Source organism: Manis javanica, chromosome 9, assembly GCF_040802235.1.
Source record: "Manis javanica isolate MJ-LG chromosome 9, MJ_LKY, whole genome shotgun sequence".
Lineage (NCBI taxonomy): Eukaryota > Metazoa > Chordata > Mammalia > Pholidota > Manidae > Manis > Manis javanica.
Window position 1 is genome coordinate 68,962,302 of NC_133164.1, and position 20,584 is coordinate 68,982,885.

Consider the following 20,584-nt stretch of genomic DNA (forward strand, 5'->3'; position numbering starts at 1 on the left):
AAAGGCTGATGTGCATGTACATCAGACCACAAAGATCCAGCAGAGTGCTGGACAGTCTCTTCTCCCTAAAGTAAAACAACAGCCGCCTATAAAGATGCCCAGGAAATACCCTGGGCCAAGTGCAGAGGACACACGACTCCCCAGCCCCCTTCATGCCAGAAAGTGCCCTGCAGCTCGGGGAAATCACTCGAGAGGATGTTGAGAAAGACTGGCGTGCTCATCCTACTCCACATCACTGGGCTGGAGGAGGGAAACGGAGGGAAACCTGCACGGGTGCGTGAGCAGAGATGCCCCATCTTCTCCAGAGTAGGCGGTGTGATGGGCGAGTCTTACTTAAGAAAACAAGTAAGTCAAGAGCTTCATGACAAATGAGGGAATGCGGAGAAGATCCAGGGATGGGAGGGCAAGAGCGTACTGCAACATGGCGTGGAATCTCCGTTAGCATGGAGAGAATCCCAAAGTATCACCTTACAGGATGTTATCTGTTCTGCTATCTGCTTTACATTCGCTTTGGTATCAAACCGTGATCTGTGGAAATAAATCACTTCCCCCTAGAAATTTAGGGAAAAGGAACTTTTGAAAATAGTAATAAAGCCAAAAGTGGAGAGTTACAACAAAGGGAGATCATGGTAAATACAGAAAAAAACAAATTAAAAACTTTTCTGACAAAGAAATTTAGATATATTTGGTATGAGAAAAAGTTCTGAATTGGTAACCACTTAATTTAATAAACTCTTGATTACCCCCAAGAAAGAGAAAGAGAACACAGTAGGCCTTATATTATAAATTTAAGGAAGATCCTATGCAGAAATTATCATGTGAAAATGGCTATGGGCCAGTAGTAGTTCCACTGTACTTTCCTGGCCTGATGTGGCCCTAGAAAGACTGTCCCTGGATGGAGAAGGCGAGTTAACAGAGAAAACAGAACCAGCACCAGGAACACGAGCGCCAACATAAATAGTAATAGTAACAAACACTCCGGGTTTCCAGAGCTCATCTCCACCATCTACAATAGGTCCATCTTTCATCCATCCGGTCACGCCTCTAACAAGAATTTAGTGGTTGCTTAACAGGAGTCAAGCTTTGTACTACGTACAGGTTAAATACATCTGCTGGAGTAGAAGAGACCTTTTCCTGCTAAGCACCCTCACATGCATATGTAGGCAAAACTTGGTTTGCCTCCAACATGTTTACAATCACGTATCACCCTGTCTTTCTAACAGGAAACTATTCTGATTTCTAACCCAGAGTTGCCCTAGGCAAAGTAAACATGCAGATCTGTATTTTTGGCTGGCTGTTCTGATTTTAAATGCAACTTATTCCAGCTTACATAGCCTAAAGTTTGCTAGTTGTCATGACAGTGACAGCCCATCCCAGGCCACCCACCTGCAGCCCAGAGGTAGAGGGCCTCACCGACCACACAACCTGTGCAGTTTCCTCACCTGCAAAGTGACCAAAACACAAAGATTTTTCTCAAGTGACAGTGTTCTAATCCCACTTAAGAAATAAAACAGAAACAAGAACAAAGTGGAGATTAAAGTCTGTAGATCCATATGCTGCTTCACCAGTGGAAAACCTCTCCCAGCATTTCCTTGCTTAGCTTCACCTCCAGGTAATTTTTTTCATCAAACTCTCAAGGGAGAAAGTGAACCTATCTCACCTATGAAGGAGGAAAACCTATCTCACCTATGAAGGAGGCTAAGATTTCACAGTTCTGTTGGACTCTATTACTTCCAACTTTGTTAGATCAGAACATTTTCCAGAACCCCCTCCCCTACATACCTCCATGTCAGAAGCGACAAGAAGAAAGGGCTGCAGACTGGGAAGGTGAAGTAACTTCTGGAAGGTACTGCAGCCAGACGGTGGTGGGAAGAGGCAGTGATGGCGACACAGCTTGTCCTCAGTATTCAGGGCTCTGCACAGGGGTCACCTGCACTGACAGCCTCTCTGTCAACAGAGGCAGCCCTCCCTCTCTTGCCCAAGGAAGCCACTCTCTTCTTATATGACGACCCTTTAATGACTTCTGATACCAATGACTTTCAGAGAAACGCTGATCTCCTTCAGACCTGCCCACAACACATCTCATTGCTTCTAGACTTACAAACAGACTCAGGTCCTGGGGTGACTCAAGGGTCAGGTATAAAGTGTGACCTGTGAGTACATACCACATATATCAAAATAACTAATAAGATTTTGCCAATACGCTAAACAAAATGTGAGGAATATCTGTAAGAATGCATTCTAAAGGTGTTGAATCAGGGTATAAGAAAATAAGGTTGAACTGGGCCAAATATATCCATATGGGTGCACTAAGGAGAGTCTGAATTCAGAATGTTAGCTTGAGGAGACTGAGGAAACTCTGTTTGTTTGGAGGGTCAACAGAAAGTAAGACCCAGAGTTAGCCTATGTTGAATGTGGCTGAAATGCTGTAAGTTCCTTGGAATACTGATGAAGGCAGCCTAAGTCTTAGGGAGAATTAATGTATTGGGTGAGACCTACTCATCAATTTCTACCTATGTTCAATGGGAAGATCCTGAGGACACTGAGAAGTACAATAGAAAAGAAATGTCAACATTATTAAACAACTCTGTGGTGGTTAATCCTGGTAGGTCAGAAAACCATGGGAAATGCCACCAAAATCAGTTATCTGAATTCAATGGGATAAAGGAATATTGAAGCAGCAGGTACCAAATAATAGTACTAAACTAGGAAAGAAAAAGTGATAAAAGTGGACTAAGGTGCAAGTTGGGTGACATCATGCAGAATAGGTTAATGTCTTCCAGGAAGCAGTGTCTGCTCCAAAGGAGCAATTAATACATGGTACAGGGCCATGGCTATGGCAGCTGCAGGGAAAATGAAAGTTCCTAGGGCCAGGATCCTCACCTGAGCCTAAACTACTTGGTGAGGCAATTGGCCTACTGCTAGGCTAATGCTTACACACCTGTTGGCAATGAGCCATTACTGTTGGTGTTTCTATATAAAGAGCTCCACCCAGTGTCCGGCCTGGAGGCAGAGATGGAGACAGGCTTGCTGCATGCAGACTACCCAAGAGGTAGATGGGATTCCAGCACTCAACCTGCCATTGTGAGAGTAAAGCTGGATATATACCCTTTTAGCCCCCGTGTTCCCTTGTTATTGGGTCTCATTGATTCCAGAGTGAACTTGCCTGAAGGCAATGCCCCTCAAGTAAGACACAGGAAAAATTCTGAAGGTGTTCCCACAAGATTCCCATGTACTGGCTGCTTAGCCAAACACTAACCTAGGTAGTACTGAGAACAGACTTTGCAAGTGGATTAAGGATACTAAACAGCTGTCCTTAAAATAGGGTGATCATCCTGGATTATCAATGCCAGCCCAATGTAATCATATGAAATTTTAAAAGTAGCATAAAAGGAAAGCAGGAGAGAGAAGTGTGAAGGGCAGATCAGAGAGATTCCAAAGATGAGAAGGATTTGATCCACTTGTTGGTTCTGAGCTGAGGCCATGTGCAAGGGTCAGAGAGAGGCCTCTAAGAGCTAAGAGTGACCTCAGCAGACAGCTGAACTAAATGGAAATTTCAGTCTTACTCACAAGGTACTAAATTTTCCAACAAACTGAATGAGTCTGGAGGCAGATTCTCCCTCAAAGTCTCTAGTAAAACAATGTTGTCCTGCTAACACACTGAACTTACAGAACCTGCCAGATGTTTCATCTACTGAACTGAGATATAATAACGGGGTGCTATTTTAAGCATCTTAGTTTGTGGTACTTTGTTAAGGTAGCAATAGAAAATTAATGTAATATTGCAAGTAGTAAGAAATGAAAATAAGAAAAATGATTTCCCAGGGGATACAGTAATGGTTCTGTAAAACTCAAAGCTGAAACTTCCAGTTACTTTGGAATCTTCATACCAGAAAATCAATAAGCAGAGAATCTTGATCCTATACTGGCTGGGAAGATTGACCATGACTCTCAAAGGGAAACTGAGTCACATTTTATAATACAATAAAATACAAGGCAATACAGTGCAATACCAGCAATGAGGGGTGTATCTGGATGCAGCAGCTTCTCTGCTAAGTCTTAGTACTTCCATGTCCTGTGATACAAGTAAATGGAAAATTTAATTGTATAAGAGTAACCAACACAGGCAGAATGGCCAGTGACACAAACCCCATAGAGAGGAAGATTCCTAAGAAACCACAAATTGTGGTACCTGTGAAGAACAAAGTGTAAGGGGCAGGAGGACAAATTCATAAATACCAGCTATGATCAAAATGTATAAACAAGGACCAAAGAAATTAGGATTTATTTTGATATAGCTGCATATTATATATTCGTATTTTTCATATATATGCATGCATGTTTTTTTCATCCCTGTGCTTTTGTCTTACTACTTAATATAAGATATATTAATAGTGGTTAACCTCTTATCCTGGTATTTAAATAACAGGATCTCATACACAGGATTGTTGCTTAACTAAATGCACAAAAAATGCAGAGTGATGGGGACACTGTCTATCCTGTTTTAGCCAAATTATTGGCATGTTTTGGTTGGATGGGGAATAGCTGTACTATGAGGCTCAGAAGCATGACTTGTAATTGACTTTATTTTTGTTTTCTAATATCATCATTGATATAATTCACTCCATATAATTCCCCTACTTAAAATGTACAATTCAGTGCTTTGTAGTATATTTACATTCATCCATCATCACAACCCATTTAGGCTATTTTCATTACTCCCAAATAACCTCACTCCCTTTAGTCACTCACACCCCCATCTCCCCCTTCAAATCCTCCCCCCAGCCCCAGACAAACAGGAATACACTTTCTATTTCTATAGAACCGCCTACTCCGGACATTTCACAAAAAAGGGACCATGCGACATGTGGCTTCTTTCACTCTGCCTGATGCTTTCAAGGTTAACCATGTTGCAGCCTGTGTTGGTATTTCATCCCTTTCATTGCTGACAGAGCTCTGACTGCATCAGCTGCATGGCCCGGAAGTCTGTGGTCACAGAAAGTATGCAGCGTCCAACCGGGAACAACGATCATGAATCTAGAGTGGCAAAAAACTGTTATATGGCTTTTCCCAACATCCTTACATTTTTTTTTAACAAATGAACCTGTTTTATTTTTGCATTAAGGGAGTTTCAATTTCATTTTTTAATGAAGTGTAATTGAGATATGTTGTATTAGTTTCAGGTACACACTATGACTCAACATGTGTATACACTGTAAAATGATCATTACATTGTCTATTTACCATCTGTCACCATACAAATTTACAGCAGTTTTTTCTTCTGGTGACAAGTTTTACAATTTACTTAGGAACTTCCAAATTTACAATATTATTAACTACAGTCCCCATGCTGTATATTACATCCCTGTGACTTATTTTTTAACTGCAAGTCAGTACCTCTTGCTCTTCATCACAGATTTCACCCATCCCCCAACATTCTCTTCTCTGACAACCATCAATGTTATTATGTTTAGGTACATTTTTTCTAGACCCACTACTTTGAGAGCTTCTATCATGAATGGATATTTAATTTTGTCAAATGTTTTTACTGCATCTATCGAGAGGATCATGTTTTTTAACCTTCATTTTCTTATCTAGAGTATTAGTGATTGATTTGTGGTTGTTAAACCATCCTTTCATTCCTGAAATAAATCTCACTTGATCATGGTATATGGTCCTTTTAATGTATTACTGAATTCAGTTTGCTAATATTTGTTAAGGATTTTTGCATCTACGTTCATCAGGGACAGTGGCCAGTAATCTTTCTTTGTGGTATCCTTGTCTTATTTTGCTATAAAGGTAATGTTGGCCTCATAAAAAGAATCAGCAGCATTCCTTCCTCTTCAGCTTTTTGGAAAATTTGGAGAAGGACAGGAATTAAATCCTCTTTGAATGTTTGGTAGAAATCACCAGTGAAGCTGACTAGTATGACTGTTCATTGGGAGGTTTATGATTTAATGACTCAATCTCTTCACTAGTAATTGGCCTATTGAGATTTTCTACTTTTTCATGATTCACTCTGGAAATATTGTATGTTTCAAGGAATTTATTCACCTCTTCCAGGTTGCCCAGTTTGTTGGGGTATAATTGTCCGTAGCAGTCTCTTAAGATCCTTTGTATTTCTTGGATATCAATTGAACTTCTTTTACATTTCTGATTTTCATTGAGCCTTTACCCTTTTTTTCTTAGTTTAGCATAAGGGTTGTCAATTTTTTAAGTCCATTTGAAGAACCAGCACTTAGTTTCATTAATCTTTTGATCATCTTTTTAGTCTCCATTTTGTTTCAGCTCTGATCTTTATTTTTCCTTCCTTCTAATTTTGGGCTTTGTTCTTTCTCTAGTTCCTTGAGGTGTAAAGTTAGATAATTTACTTGACCTTTCTATTTCTTGTGATAGGCCTGTATCACATGAACTTACTCTTAGAACTGCTTTTGCTGCATCCCATAGATTTTGGTATGTTGCATTTTCATTTTTATTTGTTGTGAAGTATTTTTTTTGTTTCTTTTATTTATTCACTGGCCCACTGGTTGTTCGGTAGCATTTTGTTTAATCTCCATGTATTTATAGTTTTTCTAGTTTTCTTCTTGCAACTGATTTCTAATTTCATAATAGCATCAGAAAAGATGCTCAATATTAAGTCAACCCTCTTAAATTTAGTGAGACTTGTTTTATGGCCTAGCATGTAATCTGTCCTGAAGAATGTCCCATGTGTACTTGAGGAGAATGTGTATTCTTCTGCTTTTGGATGGAATGTTCTATATATATTTACTAAGTCTAATGTGTTAAGGTTATTTTCCTTATTAATTTTCTGCCTGGATGATATATCTACTGATATAACTGGGTATTAAAGTCCCCTACTATTATTGTATTTCTGTCAGTATCTTCCCCTTTAGGTCTGTTAGTATTTGCTTTATGTACTTGTGTTCAGTGCATAAACACTTTTAAATGTTTATTCTTCTTGCTGGATTGACCCCTTTATGATTATGTAATACCCATCTCTATATTTTATTAGTTTCTGTTTTAAAGCCTATTTTTTGTCTGATGGAACCCCTTCTTTCTTATGGCTTCCATTTGTATCCCTTCACTTCTGATTTGTGTATGTCTATACATCTTAAGTGACTGTCATGCAGGCAGCATATAAATGAGTCTTGTTTTTAATCCATTCAGCCACTCTATGTCTTTTGATTGGAGAATTCAGTCAATTTACGTTTAAAGTAATTATTGATAAGTATGTACTTACTGCCATTTTCTTAATTGTTCTTTGTCTGTTTTGTTGTTCCTTTCTGTTCCTTTCTTTGTCTCTTGGATTCTCTACTTGTGGTTTGATGATTTTCTATATTATTATGCTTAGTGTTCTCATTATCTTTTGTGTATCTACTATGGATTTTTGCTTTGTTGTTACCACAAAGCTTCTACATATATATAATTTTTTGGTATCATTAATCTACCATTATATGAGAAACACTATGTTTACTAGACTCCCTCATCACTAAGTCCCACCCACATAGTCCATTACAGTCACTGTCCATCAGCATAGTAAGATGCTATAGAATCACTGTCTTTTCTGTTGTACAGCTCTCCCCATGCCCACTACCCCACATTATACATACTAATCATAATGTCCCTTTTCTTCCCCACCCCAATCCCTCCCTTCCCCCCTACCCTCCACAGTCCCTTTCCCTTTGGTAACTGTTAGTCCATTCTTGGGTTCTGTGAGTCTGCTGTTATTTTGCTCATTCAGTTTTTTTCTTTGTTCTTATACTCCACAGATGAGTGAAATCATTTGATACTTGTCCTTCTTCGCCTCGCTTATTTCACTGAGCATAATACCCTCTAGCTCCATCCATGTTGTTGCAAATGGTAGGATTTATTTTCTTCTTATGGCTGAATAATAGTCCATTGCATATATGTACCACATCTTCTTTATCCATTCATCTACTGATGGACACTTAGGTTGCTTCCCTTTCTTGGCTACTGTAAATAGTGCTGCAATAAACATAGGGGAGCATCTGTCTTTTTCAAACTGGGCTGCTGCATTCTTAGGGTAAATTCCTAGAAGTGGAATTCCTGGGTCAAATGGTATTTCTATTTTGAGTTTTTGAGGAACCTCCATATGCTTTCCACAATGGTTGAAGTAATTTATATTCCCACCAGCAGTGTAGGAGGGTTCCCCTTTCTCCACATCCTTGCCAACATTTGTTCTTGTTTGCCTTTTGGATGGTGGTGATCCTTACTGGTGTGAGGTGATATCTCATTGTGATTTTAATTTGCATTTTTCTGATGATTAGCAATGTGGAGCATCTTTTCATGTGTCTGTTGGCCATCTGAATTTCTTCTTTGGAGAACTGTCTGTTTAGCTCCTCTGCCCATTTTTTAATTAGATTATTTACTTTTTGTTTGTTGAGGTGCATGAGCTCTTTATATATTTTGGATGTCAACCCTTTCTCGGATCTGTCATTTATGGATATATTCTCCCATACTGTAGGATGCCTTTCTGTTCAATTGGTGGTATCCTTTGCTGTACAGAAGCTTTTCAGCTTGATATAGTCCCACTTGTTCATTTTTGCTTTTGTTTCCCTTGCCCAGGGAGATATGTTCATGAAGAAGTCACTCAGGTTTATGTCCAAGAGATTTTTGCCTATGTTTTTTTCTAAGAGTTTTATGGTTTCATGGCTTACATTCAGGTCTTTGATCCAATACTTTTGTGTATGGGGTTAGACAATGATCCAGTTTCATTCTCTTACATGTAGCTGTCCAGTTTTGCCAACACAAGCTTTTGAAGAGGGTGTCATTTCCCCATTGTATGTCCATGGCTCCTGTATCGTATATTAATTGATCATATATGTTTGGGTTAATATCTTGACTCTCTATTTTGTTCCACTGGTCTGTGGGTCTGTTCTTTTGCCAGTACCAAATTGTTTTAATTACTGTGGCTCACAAAGCTCATATATTTTAAGTTGATAGTAGGTTAAGTTTGAACACATCCAAAAATTTTACATTTTTACTCCTATCTCATTTCATGATTTTCATGTCACATTTTACATCTATTTTGTGTATCCCTCATTAATGCAGTTACAATTTACTTTTGTCTTTCAACCTTTTTATTAACTTTACAAGTGTTTAATCCACTACCTTTAGTACCTATTTACCTTTTCCAATGAGATTTTTATTTTCATATGTTTTCCTGTTATTATAGTACCATTTATTTTCAGCTTAAAAACTCCCTCTAGTATTTCTTGTAAGGCTGATTTAGCAGTAATTAACTCCTTTAGCTGGCTTGTCTGAAAAATGTATTTCTCCTCAAATCTGAAAGACGGCCTTGCCAAGCAGCGCACCCTTTGTTGGAAGCTTGAGTATGTCCTGCCACTCCCTTCTGGCTTGTAGGGTTTCTGCTGAGAAATGTGCTGATAGCCTTATGGGGCTTCTCTTGTATGCAACAATTTGTTTTTCTCCTTAACTTCTGAAATTTTAATTTTAATATATCCTGGTGTGGGTCTTTTGGGGTTCATGTTGATTAGAACTTTCTAGGTTTCCTGGATCTAGATGCCTGTTTCCTTTCCAAGATTAAGTAAGTTTTCAGCCATTATTTCCTCAAATAAGTTTTCTGCTCCTTTTTCCCTCTTCTCCTTCTGGGACCACTATAACACAAATATTATTCCATTTGATATTGTCCCTTTGGTCCCTTAAGTTACCTTCATTTTTTAAAAATACCTTTTTCTTTTAGTTGCCATTTTTGAATGAGCTCTACTGCCCTGTCTCCAACTTACTGGTTCTATCTTCTGCTTCATCTAGTCTGCTATTGAAACCCTCCAGCGTATTTTTCAGTTTGGTTACTGTGTTCTTCAGTTGTGTGACTTCTGTTTGGTACTTTCTTATATTTTCTGTCTTTCTATAGTAGTTCTCATTGTGTTCATCCATCCTTATCTCGAATTCAGTGACCATCTTTATGATATTATTTTGAAATTATCAGGTAATTACTTACTCCATTTCACTAAGGATTTTTTTTGGGGGGGGGGTGTTACCTTGTTCTTTCATTTAGAATGTATTCCTCTGTCTCGTTTTGATTTAGTCCCTGTATTTCTCTGTATTAGGTGAAAGTTATTTTCTCCCAGTTTTGCAGGAGTGGCCTTGTATAAGAAATGAACCTTATCATTTAACCATGTTCTAGCTCTTGGCTGTCTTTTGAACCATTGTGATTGTCTAAGCAGCCTGACTTTTTTCTTGGTAGGGCTCAGTTGTTGAGGGTTGCCAAGACATGAGTATTCCACTGGGAGGGATCTTAGCCAGCACCTAGTTTCAGGTTGCTCAGGCAGCAAGTTTTAAAGTAAGCAAATATATGCAGCACTGTGGGACCAACAAATCTGGAGATGTCACCTTAGTGGCAGATGCAAAATTTGGCTCTCTATACAAGTGTCCAAGCTTCTTTCTCAGAAGTACTGGCAGGCTGTAGCAAAGCTGGTGAAAGCTCAAAGATGGTATCTCCCAGCCTATGTTCCCTGAAAGCACTTCTGTAGCCTCTAGATATGTGGTAAACCTGAAGGCTGCTCCTCAGGCTGAAGCTCCATGTCAACAGGATAGGCCTCACGTATACAGCAATACTAGAGGTATGTTTCAGTCTGTCTGTACAATGCCCTGAGAGTGGCAGTTTGCCGATAATGCTCTAATTGTTCCAGACTTACCAGACTCAGAAATGTAATCTCTCTTGGAACCTGAGCCAAGCACTCAAGGGGCATTCCCTGTGCAGGTTGTGTGCACCAGCCAGCTTTGCTGGGGCCATGGTGGAACAGTGAACAGAAGCAGGGACTTGCCTTATGGACTTTGGTGAGGCCGCAGTGGAACAGTGACCAACGACGGGGAATGGGTTGTCTGGCTGGTTTAGGCAGGGCCATAGTGGAGTGGCACACTGGGCAGGGCACACCCACCAGCACTAAGAAGGTAAAGGGAGAGAGCCAGAAAATGGTGCTTCCCTGTGTCTCCATTCTTAGAGCCCCAACAGGCTCATGCACTGCCAGCAGGTGCTTTAAGGATGACCAATGAGTCTCCTCCCCTTATAACTGCTTCTGTGCTGGGTCCTGGTGTGAGTCTGTGCATGGTCTCTAAAGGCACAGCCTTTGTTCCTTACTTTCCTATGCCTTTTCTGGACATTGTCCCATCGGTCTTCAAAACGAGACGTTTGGGGGCTCATCCCTCAAACACAGGTGCCAAGGACTGGGGAATCTGATGTAGGGAACAAACCCCTGTATTAGTGAGATTCCTCCCAACTAGGCTTTGGGCTAGTTCACTCCCTTCTTCTCTTACTTCTCTTGATGTGGCCCTTTTATCCTTTATTGTGGAGGATTTTGCTCAGGTAGTTTTCAGAGCGAGTTTTTCCATTTGTAGCTATAGGTTTGTTCTGTCCATCAGAAGAGGTGAATTTAGTATCTTCATATGCCATCTTGACTTGCCTCCATAAAATGGAGTTGACTTTATTTGTAAGTTAAATATACTTTTTTTCTCAGCTTTACAGAAGTATTGACAAATAAAAAATGTATATAGTTAGGTTGTACAACATGATACTCTTAAGATGTACAGCAGGATCACCTAACATACCCATGCATCATGAAGTGGTGACACAAGTCAATCAGCACCTCCATCATCTCACTCATGTGGTTACCACTGTGTGCGTGTGTTTGGTGAGAAGGCTTAAGATCTACTCTCTTGGCAAACTTCAAGTATACAATACAGTATTTTAACCATACTTGAAACAGGTAGGCATGGGTACCAGCCATCAAGCTCACAAGGGGCAGACCATGCTGATGATGTTATCATTGACTTGGTGAGTCAGGAACCACATTCACCTGAAGCCAACTTCCCTGTGTGGTTCCAGGTCATACTTAACCAAAAAGGAAGGTATGTAGAATCTATGGGGGTTTGGAAAATACAAGTGAAACAGTGACTCTATTAGATGACAACCATGGTCGTCTATGGGGACTTAGAGATGCGGAGTTGCACAGTGGATATGTGCACCCTTGTTCTCCTCTGGTATGCATCCTGCTATGACTGCGGGCCCTAGACCAACCAACAGATTCTGGGCTGTGGACCCAAAACGTTAATTGATACTTAGAAATAGCAGCTTCCCATAAATCTCTCCATGGGCTCCTTTTGTCAGTTCTACTTTGATAGCTAAAAAGCTTGGCCTTTTAAAATCCCAGGGACATTTAGACTTTTCCATCTATTCTAGTGCTTTGAAAGACTGGTTAGTGACTTTCTAGCCATCCAGTTCCAAGCTTTTCCTATGGTACGTTTAGGTTGAATTCCTGTATTTCCCTAATTCTAACACTACTCATTGAAGGCTCTTTGATGTTTTTCTGACTGAATTTTGACTGATATAGACTGAATTCTTTTGAAGCTAGGCAGAATTTCAGATGAGGTCTGTGCTATGTGACAAGACAAAAAGATAATTCATAATTTTCATGTGTTGTATCTTCCTTCTTCTGATTTTGTTTTCTGGGTAAAAAACTTCAATAATTATTTTCTCTAAGTGCTATTACTTAACTCAAAAGCAGTCAAATAAGAAAGCTATACATTCTAAATGTATTTCAAACTTGACAACTTGAGTATTTTCAAGGTAGGCATTTGATGCAAGGTTAAGCAAAGCTGGCTCCCTACCAAAAAATTATAGAACTTGGAAAACCATTACAAAATTTCGTACTTGACTTTCATATTGGAAGGAGCATAAAAGATATCCCTTCACACCTGCAGACTAGTGTTCCTTATAAACACCTGCTCTCAAATACCCGCTGGAATCTCGGCGTCTTCTTCCTTTCATTTTTTAATCTTTATAACTGTTCTCAATAATTTCATTCATTCATTTTAATGATATTCCCATAGTTCAGCAATATACTCAGTCCTTCTACTTAAATGCTCTTTGCCCTACACGAAACAATTTGCTTCTTGCGTCCTCCAGTTAATTTCAGTCTTCTTAGGCATGACATTCAAATATCTCAGGCATGATTATTTCAGGTACGGTACCACATTCAAACTTAAAAATTTGTGGCTGTTGTCTGAAGTGATGGCATGTGTGGAAACTGTGCCCTTGGACTATACAGGTTTTTTTTTTTTAATTTCTGGGTATTACAGGTACAGTGCCACCACATGCCAAGTTGTCAAAAGCTAAGCAAATTCCTTTAAATCAGGAGTGCAAATTATGGTACTATGTTCTGTTACCTCATCACTCCTGACAAATCCCCTCCCCTACATACACAATCAGCCTGTCTCCCATCACACAGATACTGGTTAAGGTGTTGCTAACAAGAACAGGCTGAAATTGGGAGATACTTTTTTTCTGTAAGCTTGAGTAACCAGTTCTTGGGGAACAAAAGCCTCATTTACTAATACAGTTTTGAGAAAGCCTTGACACATTGTTTGTCTTCTGTCTACCCTCTAGCATCAGAAGGACAATTAATTAATCAAACTACTGCAAGCCCAGCAGGGCTTTACTTTCACTTGATGTACTCAAGTGCCCAAAGAACAATGTGCACTGTAAGGCCACCTGGCACCACGGACAAGTGGTGTCCTGCTGCTGTCTGAGGGTGCTCAGGATACCTGAAGGGACCCCTAAAAGGGCATCAATTTTAACGCCAGATGTGTACCTTAAAGGCTATGGGAAAAATCTCATTTAATATCTAAGGTGCCCAACTGTAACTGGAAAATGTGAAAAATAAAACCTTTGCTGCCTACCACAGTGGACTGCCTTATCAAGCAGATAATCCTTGCACTTGTACCCTGAAAGAGCAACTCAGAGTTGCCAAAGATGGAAATTAACATTCTTTATCTTAAAGCTTCTATTTCAAATTCAACTATAATCCAAACTTACAGAATATAATGTGGAGATCTGAGTCAAAAGCTAAAAATATTTTTAATAATTTTTTTGCTTTGTTCATTCATTGTCTTTTTCCATAAAAGGTGTTTCACATTATAAAAATCAACAAAGGTTATTGAAGAACATTTTCATTATTTTATATAGTACTGAAAATGAACATGACACTGTACAATAGTTTATATATTCCATTTTCTTTCTCTTTATAGCCTATTTCATTTTCTCTCACACTGTTATCATTACCTGGCACCCAAATGTGAGGCACGCAGCTCCCTCCGGAGGCCAGGTACACGTTCTAAGCAGATAAATCAGACGGCGGGAGGGCTGCCTGGGTCACGCTCACAACGCGCCTCAGAGGACACTGAGCAAGTCACTTTGGTGGTATTTGTTGGAAAATCAGAACCAGATTAAAAACCCTAGGCTTAAGAGGGAGTTCATGGTGCTGATACTTAATGGAAAGCCACTGCTAACTCACTAAAGATAGAGTGATCCCTAGTGTGTGTCTACCTCTCTCTCTCATACCTGTTTTTCTGTCTCTACCTTTCCTGAAACACTTAGAGAAACAGAAGCAAACTAGAAACTCTTTGTAACTTAAAACAATGTATTGGCTGTGGTGAAGCATTTTAGGCTAAGATCTATGCTTATAAATGTTTAACTCTGTAGATATCTCATTCATGCATCAAATTCATTTTTTCTGTAAGCAAGAAGAGGTGATGAATAATGACAACTGAAGTAAAAGTCACATAAAGAAAGATGGGCAGGAAAATTGGAGGTTCTTCTAATTATACATACAACCAATATAAAAATAAATATTAATAGTGCTGCTTAATCACTTTGTAAATGATGCTTGAAGAAAAATTCCTTATTAGAGACACTAGTATGTATGTGATTCTGTGGCTGCCTTTATCAGTGGCACAGGTAAGCAATGCCATATCAAGTCTTGATGGTCTGAATAATTCACTTTCTCACTTTGAAAAATTTTTTGCTAAGTACAGAATAGTTGACAATATTTACAAGTTGTATTTTAAGTTTCTTTCCTCCTTTGATTCTATTTCTGAATAGCAAATCCTATTAAAGTAATGCTAATATTCTCTTTGCTCTGAATGGCGGGTGTGCCTCTCAGTTCAGGACTATATTCCGATAATCATCAGCATTTAGAATAGTGTATTCTACATAGTAAGAACTCGACATATACTGATGAATTGGACTGAACCATTGTCCTAGTTAAATCCCTTCCAGTGTGAGCTCTGGAAGTGCTATTTATTGGTGAACAAGCTCAGATTACACTTCATTCTCATTCCACAGCACTATGTAGATCTGTCTGCATTAGCTAAATATCAGCCGGAACTAAAGAATATTAATTTCTCAAGGCCTGAGATCAGAGGGTCTATTTGCAGGTAGAATAATCCTACACTCCATTTTATCTCAATGCTTATGTAAAAGCACCATTCTGAATTTTATACTGAGTGTACCTCCCTCTCTCTAACACTACCGCACTGTCACTTAATGATTTACTTAATGATTATGTTCAGTTGGGTGCTGGACTCCAAGGAGCTCCTCCAAAGGTATCTCAAATTTGATTGAATCAGTTTCAAACCTATTCCTCAGTCCATACATTTTTGGATGCTGATGCTAATAACCATGCTATTCACAAAGTAACCTGACATGTATTTGGATATTTTTTTCTCATCATCTATCCAAATAGACATCGATTTCTATTAACTAAAAAACAATCTGGAATGCTTTCACCTTCCTACCTCACCATTTCACCACTGAATTCTTAGTTGCTCTAACTGCATGCAAAGCCATCTGTTCCTCTCCAACTTACTACAGGTAGTCAGTGACCGCCATGTATGTCATGAAATACACAGAAGAAACACTCACTTCACTATACGGGGGTAAAGGGACAAGGCTCTTTGAAGGCTGAGCCTTCTGAGATCAGTCCCAGCCATCTTAGACCTTTCCCAACTCTAGCTCCATGTCTCAGCTCACCTTTGGCCCACTGTCATCACACCAATGGGCCACAACAGAACAGCTGAAACCTCTGCTAGTTTCAGTGGAATCTTCCTCAGCTGCTATGGTAAGTTTGTTACTTTCTGTTTAATTATTCATAGCCTAAAACCTAAACTCCTTAGGGTGACATTCAGATTTCATGATGTGGCTCCTACCTGTACGTAGGGTCTTTTTCCCTCCATCTGATCCCCAAACATAACAACCTACCAGGAATTCCCTACCTGCACACTAATTTTTTCATATCTGCATGCCTTTCATCCTACTGTTTTCACTACTTGAAGTATCCTTTCCCTAACTAGGTTGTTTCTTGCTAAGGTAATAACAGAACCGCCAAGATTTGGTTCTATTATTACCTTAGCAAGTGTCCTCAGATTTTCTTCAAGCTCTTCTTTGTGCATTCCAGAGAATTCTGTGCTTAATTCAGGAAAAGCAGTTACTGCACCTTACTTTAACTTACTTGTACCTGTTTCTTCAACATTGCTCAGTGAAGCTGAAAGCAGATGTTAACTTCATTTAACATGCTCAGAATCTTACCCACATTCTGACACTCAATACATGACTTCAAAATGAGTGAATAAATAGGTGAATGAATGAATGAATGAATGAGGAACAAATTCCTTTATCCTTGCCAAAGTAAACTGAAATAGAAATCTCACTCTTTCATATATCCTTTTAGGAGTCACATCACTTAATCTGAACTTCAACAAATGTTGAGTGCTTGTTATGTCCTGGATATTGTGATGAACCTTAGAAGTCCTCACAAAAGTGAGACCATTCTCTTCCTCAAAGGCATCATACATTAGAATGGGAACAAAATATTTACAACTCTTCCTGCCTTTGCTTTCAAAATGGCCAAGTTAAGAACATGAGACTCAACCTTTTGGAAATTTCTGACACTGCTGATCCCCTGCGGAGATGAAATTCAGACCTGCTGACTGAGGCTAATGTGTCTGGGCTGGACAGACAGGCTCTATGAGCCTGGGACAGACTTCTGAGGAGGGGGCTCTAGTTGACTGGTTCTGATATCTCTGAGGTGGGACATGAAAAAAAGTTCCTCAAATGTTGCAAAAGCTGCAAGCTGTATTCAGGCATGGCTATGGACAGGAACTGCTGCTCTGAGTTGAATATGCATTTCTCAAATAAAGCTCACAGGAACTGCAAGAAAACAGGAAGTCCCTTGGGAGCAGGCAAGAATGAAGAAATTTCTTCCTCCACCTGCAAACTTTGTCTTCCTGTAGTGACCCACACTGGCACAGAATAAGAGGTGTCTACAAAGGAAAAGGCCTCCACAGCCCCGGCCCTAGTAGTCACCACACCAAATATAAAAATGCTGAAACTAATATAACAATTTACAAACCCAGGCCTGTCTTCAGAAACTCTCTAACAACCCAGTTCAGAGCTTTCACGCGCTCCCACGGCGTCAGCGATGAGCCCCGAGGCAGAGTCACGGACCTCCCACTCGGCTCCTCCTCCTCCTCCCAAACTCCACCTCCATGTGATGAATTATTTGACACGTTCCACGTACATATTCACTACTATTTCCAAAACAGATCATCTTCTCAACAAAGCCAGTCATCGTCAAAGGTCCTTTTTACTATAAATGCCGCCGTATTTTTTTTTTCCAGTTAACCAGTATTATACCACCTCCTATATATTCTATTCTTTGACTTGTAAAACACACCCACTTCGACATCAGCCTCTGTTGAGCCCACAGTCCTCATTCCTGTTCCATCAGTGCCTCACCGCTTGTCTTTAATTACAAAAGCATTTACTTGTAGATTATATCTGCAACTTGTGCTTTCATTTCAGCTCAGTTCATACTACGTAACACTAATTGATCTAGCTACAGCGTCTGAATCCACTGTACACATCAAACATTCTTCATGCCTCCCAGTGCTTTATGAATTAAGTGTAAATTTTTCAACTGGAACTTCATGATATAGCCCAAACCTACATTCTCAGCTTTATTTTTCATTGTTTATCTGCATTACTAATATAAGAGCACATTTAGATGGAAATTTGAAAGTGATATAATTAAAAATAGAATGTCTCTACTTTCTATTATTAAAAACAATAAAATCAAACCACAATAGTCAATATACCAAAAAAAGCAATAAGGGAATATGTAGAAATGTAGGATCAACACAGGAAGAATTAACAAGATGATACAAGAAGGAATCAATAATAAAACTATCACAAATTACTAATACAGAATGGATTGAAAAAAAAATCATTCTAAATATTTTTCTATAAAGATTACAAGTATACATATAAAAATAAGCCAGAATAGTTGATAATAAAATGCAAAATTAGATTAGTCTAACAAGAAGAATAGTGTTGATAATATTAACTTTAAAATAATATGTAGGAAAGAGCACTGTCATTATATTATAAAATGATCAAAATGGTTATTTAACAATTATGAGTCTGTATGTACTGAATAACATGAACTACAAATATATATAGCAAAACCCACAAATTAATTCATGTAGAAAATGTGAACATACTAGTAATAGATTATGACATTCAAGTACACTGAAACATAGGAACTTTTATGACATGAAAAGCATAATCAGGTTGAACTAATATTTCATTAATGTATTAGCTCACAAATTATTCTATGGAGCAAAAAGTTGGAGTGACCTTATTTGATAATCCTATCAAATTAAACAAAAAAACATTTAACAGAAATACATCTATTTTTCCTCTAGCTTTATTGAAGTGTAATTCATAAATAAAATTGTATATATTTAAAACATACAGTGTGATGATTTGATATATGGATACATATTGAAATGATTACCACATTCAAGTTAATTACTATCCATCCCTCACATAGTTATCTTTGTGTGTGTATGGTAAGAATGCTTAGGACCTACTCTCAGCTAATTTCAAGTATATAATATGTATAACTGTAGTCACCATGCAGTACATTAGATCCCCAGAACTTATTTTCCTTATAGCTAAAGGCCTATACGCTTTGACCAACATCTCCCCCATTTTACCAACCCTCCTCTACCTGGTAACCACCATTCTCTGAGTTGGAACTTTTTTTTTAAGATTCCACAAATAGGCATGACAGGGAAAGACAGGCCAATTTCACTTAGCATAATGTCCTCTAGGTTCATCTATATTGTTGCAAATGGCAGGATTTTCTTCTTTCTCATGGGCTGAATAATATTTCATACATATCCTATTAGAATAGAATGTAATTCCATTATATATGATATATATATATCATATATAAAGGTCAAATATATATCACATTGTCCTTATCCATTCATCCACTGACAGACACTTAGGTTGCTTCCACAGGTTGGCTTTTGTGAATAACGCTGCAATGAACATGGGTGCGCAGATGTCTTTGAGATCCTGATTTATTTTCTTCATATATATATACCCTGAAGTAGGATTGCTGGATCATACATAGTATTTCTATTTTTTAATTTTTTGAGCAATATCCATACTGTTTTTCATAGTGACTCTATCAGTTTATATTCCCAATGATGCCGGGGTTCTTGTTTGCGGAGCCGAGAAATGAGCTTCACGAACAGTCAAGGTAGGAGAGCAAGGTACAGGCTTTTATTTAGAGATAAAGTGAAAGGACAGGGCTCCCAGCTCACGCCAGGAGGGGACAAGAGAGTCCGTGGTGGTGCGTTGTCTAGGGGATTTTATAGGCAGTTGAGGATTTTTCGAGAACATGAAAAAACTTAGGGGTGGGGACTTGTTAAGTGGTCTCTGAATATTAAAAATTAACTTAACTGTCAGGAATTTCCTGCTTTGATTTCTCTCTGGGACACTGGCGCCTTGGTCTGGAAGCATATCAAAGGCTGCCTGCCCAGCCCCCAAGGTGGGTTGAGGTATTGTCTACTTGCTAAAGAATCTTGCCTCTTGAACTTCCTGGGTGTTAAAATGCAATCTTACATTCTTCCTGCCCTTTACTATGCCGTCTACAGCTGGGTCTGCATGCTAAGTTAGTTGCTCAGTTTGCAGAATCACCCCATCAGATCTGAAGGAGGAAAGACAGCATATAGGCCTGGGCTTTTCGTATGCTAAAGTGAATCTTCCACATGGTCACAAAAGTTTAGCATAATAAAACGTGTGCTACTCTTCTTTATCTGGGGAACATTAACTGATTTCACTGAAGAATGATTTTAGAGCTCAATGTTAAACATAGAGTTTTAGCAGGGGGTGGTTTCCTTGCATGTAGTTACATTGCTCTGACTGCAAATATCCCGCCCTGCCCCCTCCAGAGACCCTTACCTACTCTGACTACATCTATGGTCCCTGTCTCACCAACGGGGTACAAGGGTTTCTATTGTCCACATCCTAGTCAACACTTGTTATGTCTTGTGTTTTTTATTAAGGCCATCCTAACAAGTGCAAGGTGATTTCTCATTGTGTTTTATTTGTTTTCCTGATGGTTACTGATGATGAGTGCCTTTTCATTTATCTGCTGGACATTTGTATGTGTTATTTGGGAAAAAAAAGTCTATTAAGGTCCTTTGCCCACTTTTAATTGGATTGTTGTTTTTTTTCTTTTGCTATGGACTTGTTATGAATTATTTATGTATTTTGGATATAAACACCTTACCAAATATATGATTTGCAAACTTTCTCCTATTTGGTAGGTTTCCTTTTTCAACTTATTTCTTTTGCTATGCAGAAGCTTTTTAGTTCAATGTAGCCCTACCTACTTGCTTATTTTTGCAT

General features: G+C 38.8%; 1 protein-coding gene across 9 annotated transcripts in view; it reads right to left on the reverse strand.

Annotated features, from left to right (window-relative positions):
- Window positions 1-20,584, reverse strand: part of CCDC178 (coiled-coil domain containing 178) — a 568,079-nt gene that overhangs the window by 272,886 nt on the left and 274,609 nt on the right. Inside the window, exon 21 of one of the 9 annotated variants that reach the window (XM_073212736.1) lies at window positions 4,913-5,037. The exons of the other annotated variants lie outside the window; for them this stretch is intronic. Coding sequence (XP_073068837.1) covers window positions 4,993-5,037 — 45 coding nt within the window. The 3' untranslated portion in view covers window positions 4,913-4,992. Of the gene's footprint in view, window positions 1-4,912; window positions 5,038-20,584 lie in introns of those variants that run through there. 9 annotated transcript variants of the gene reach the window in all.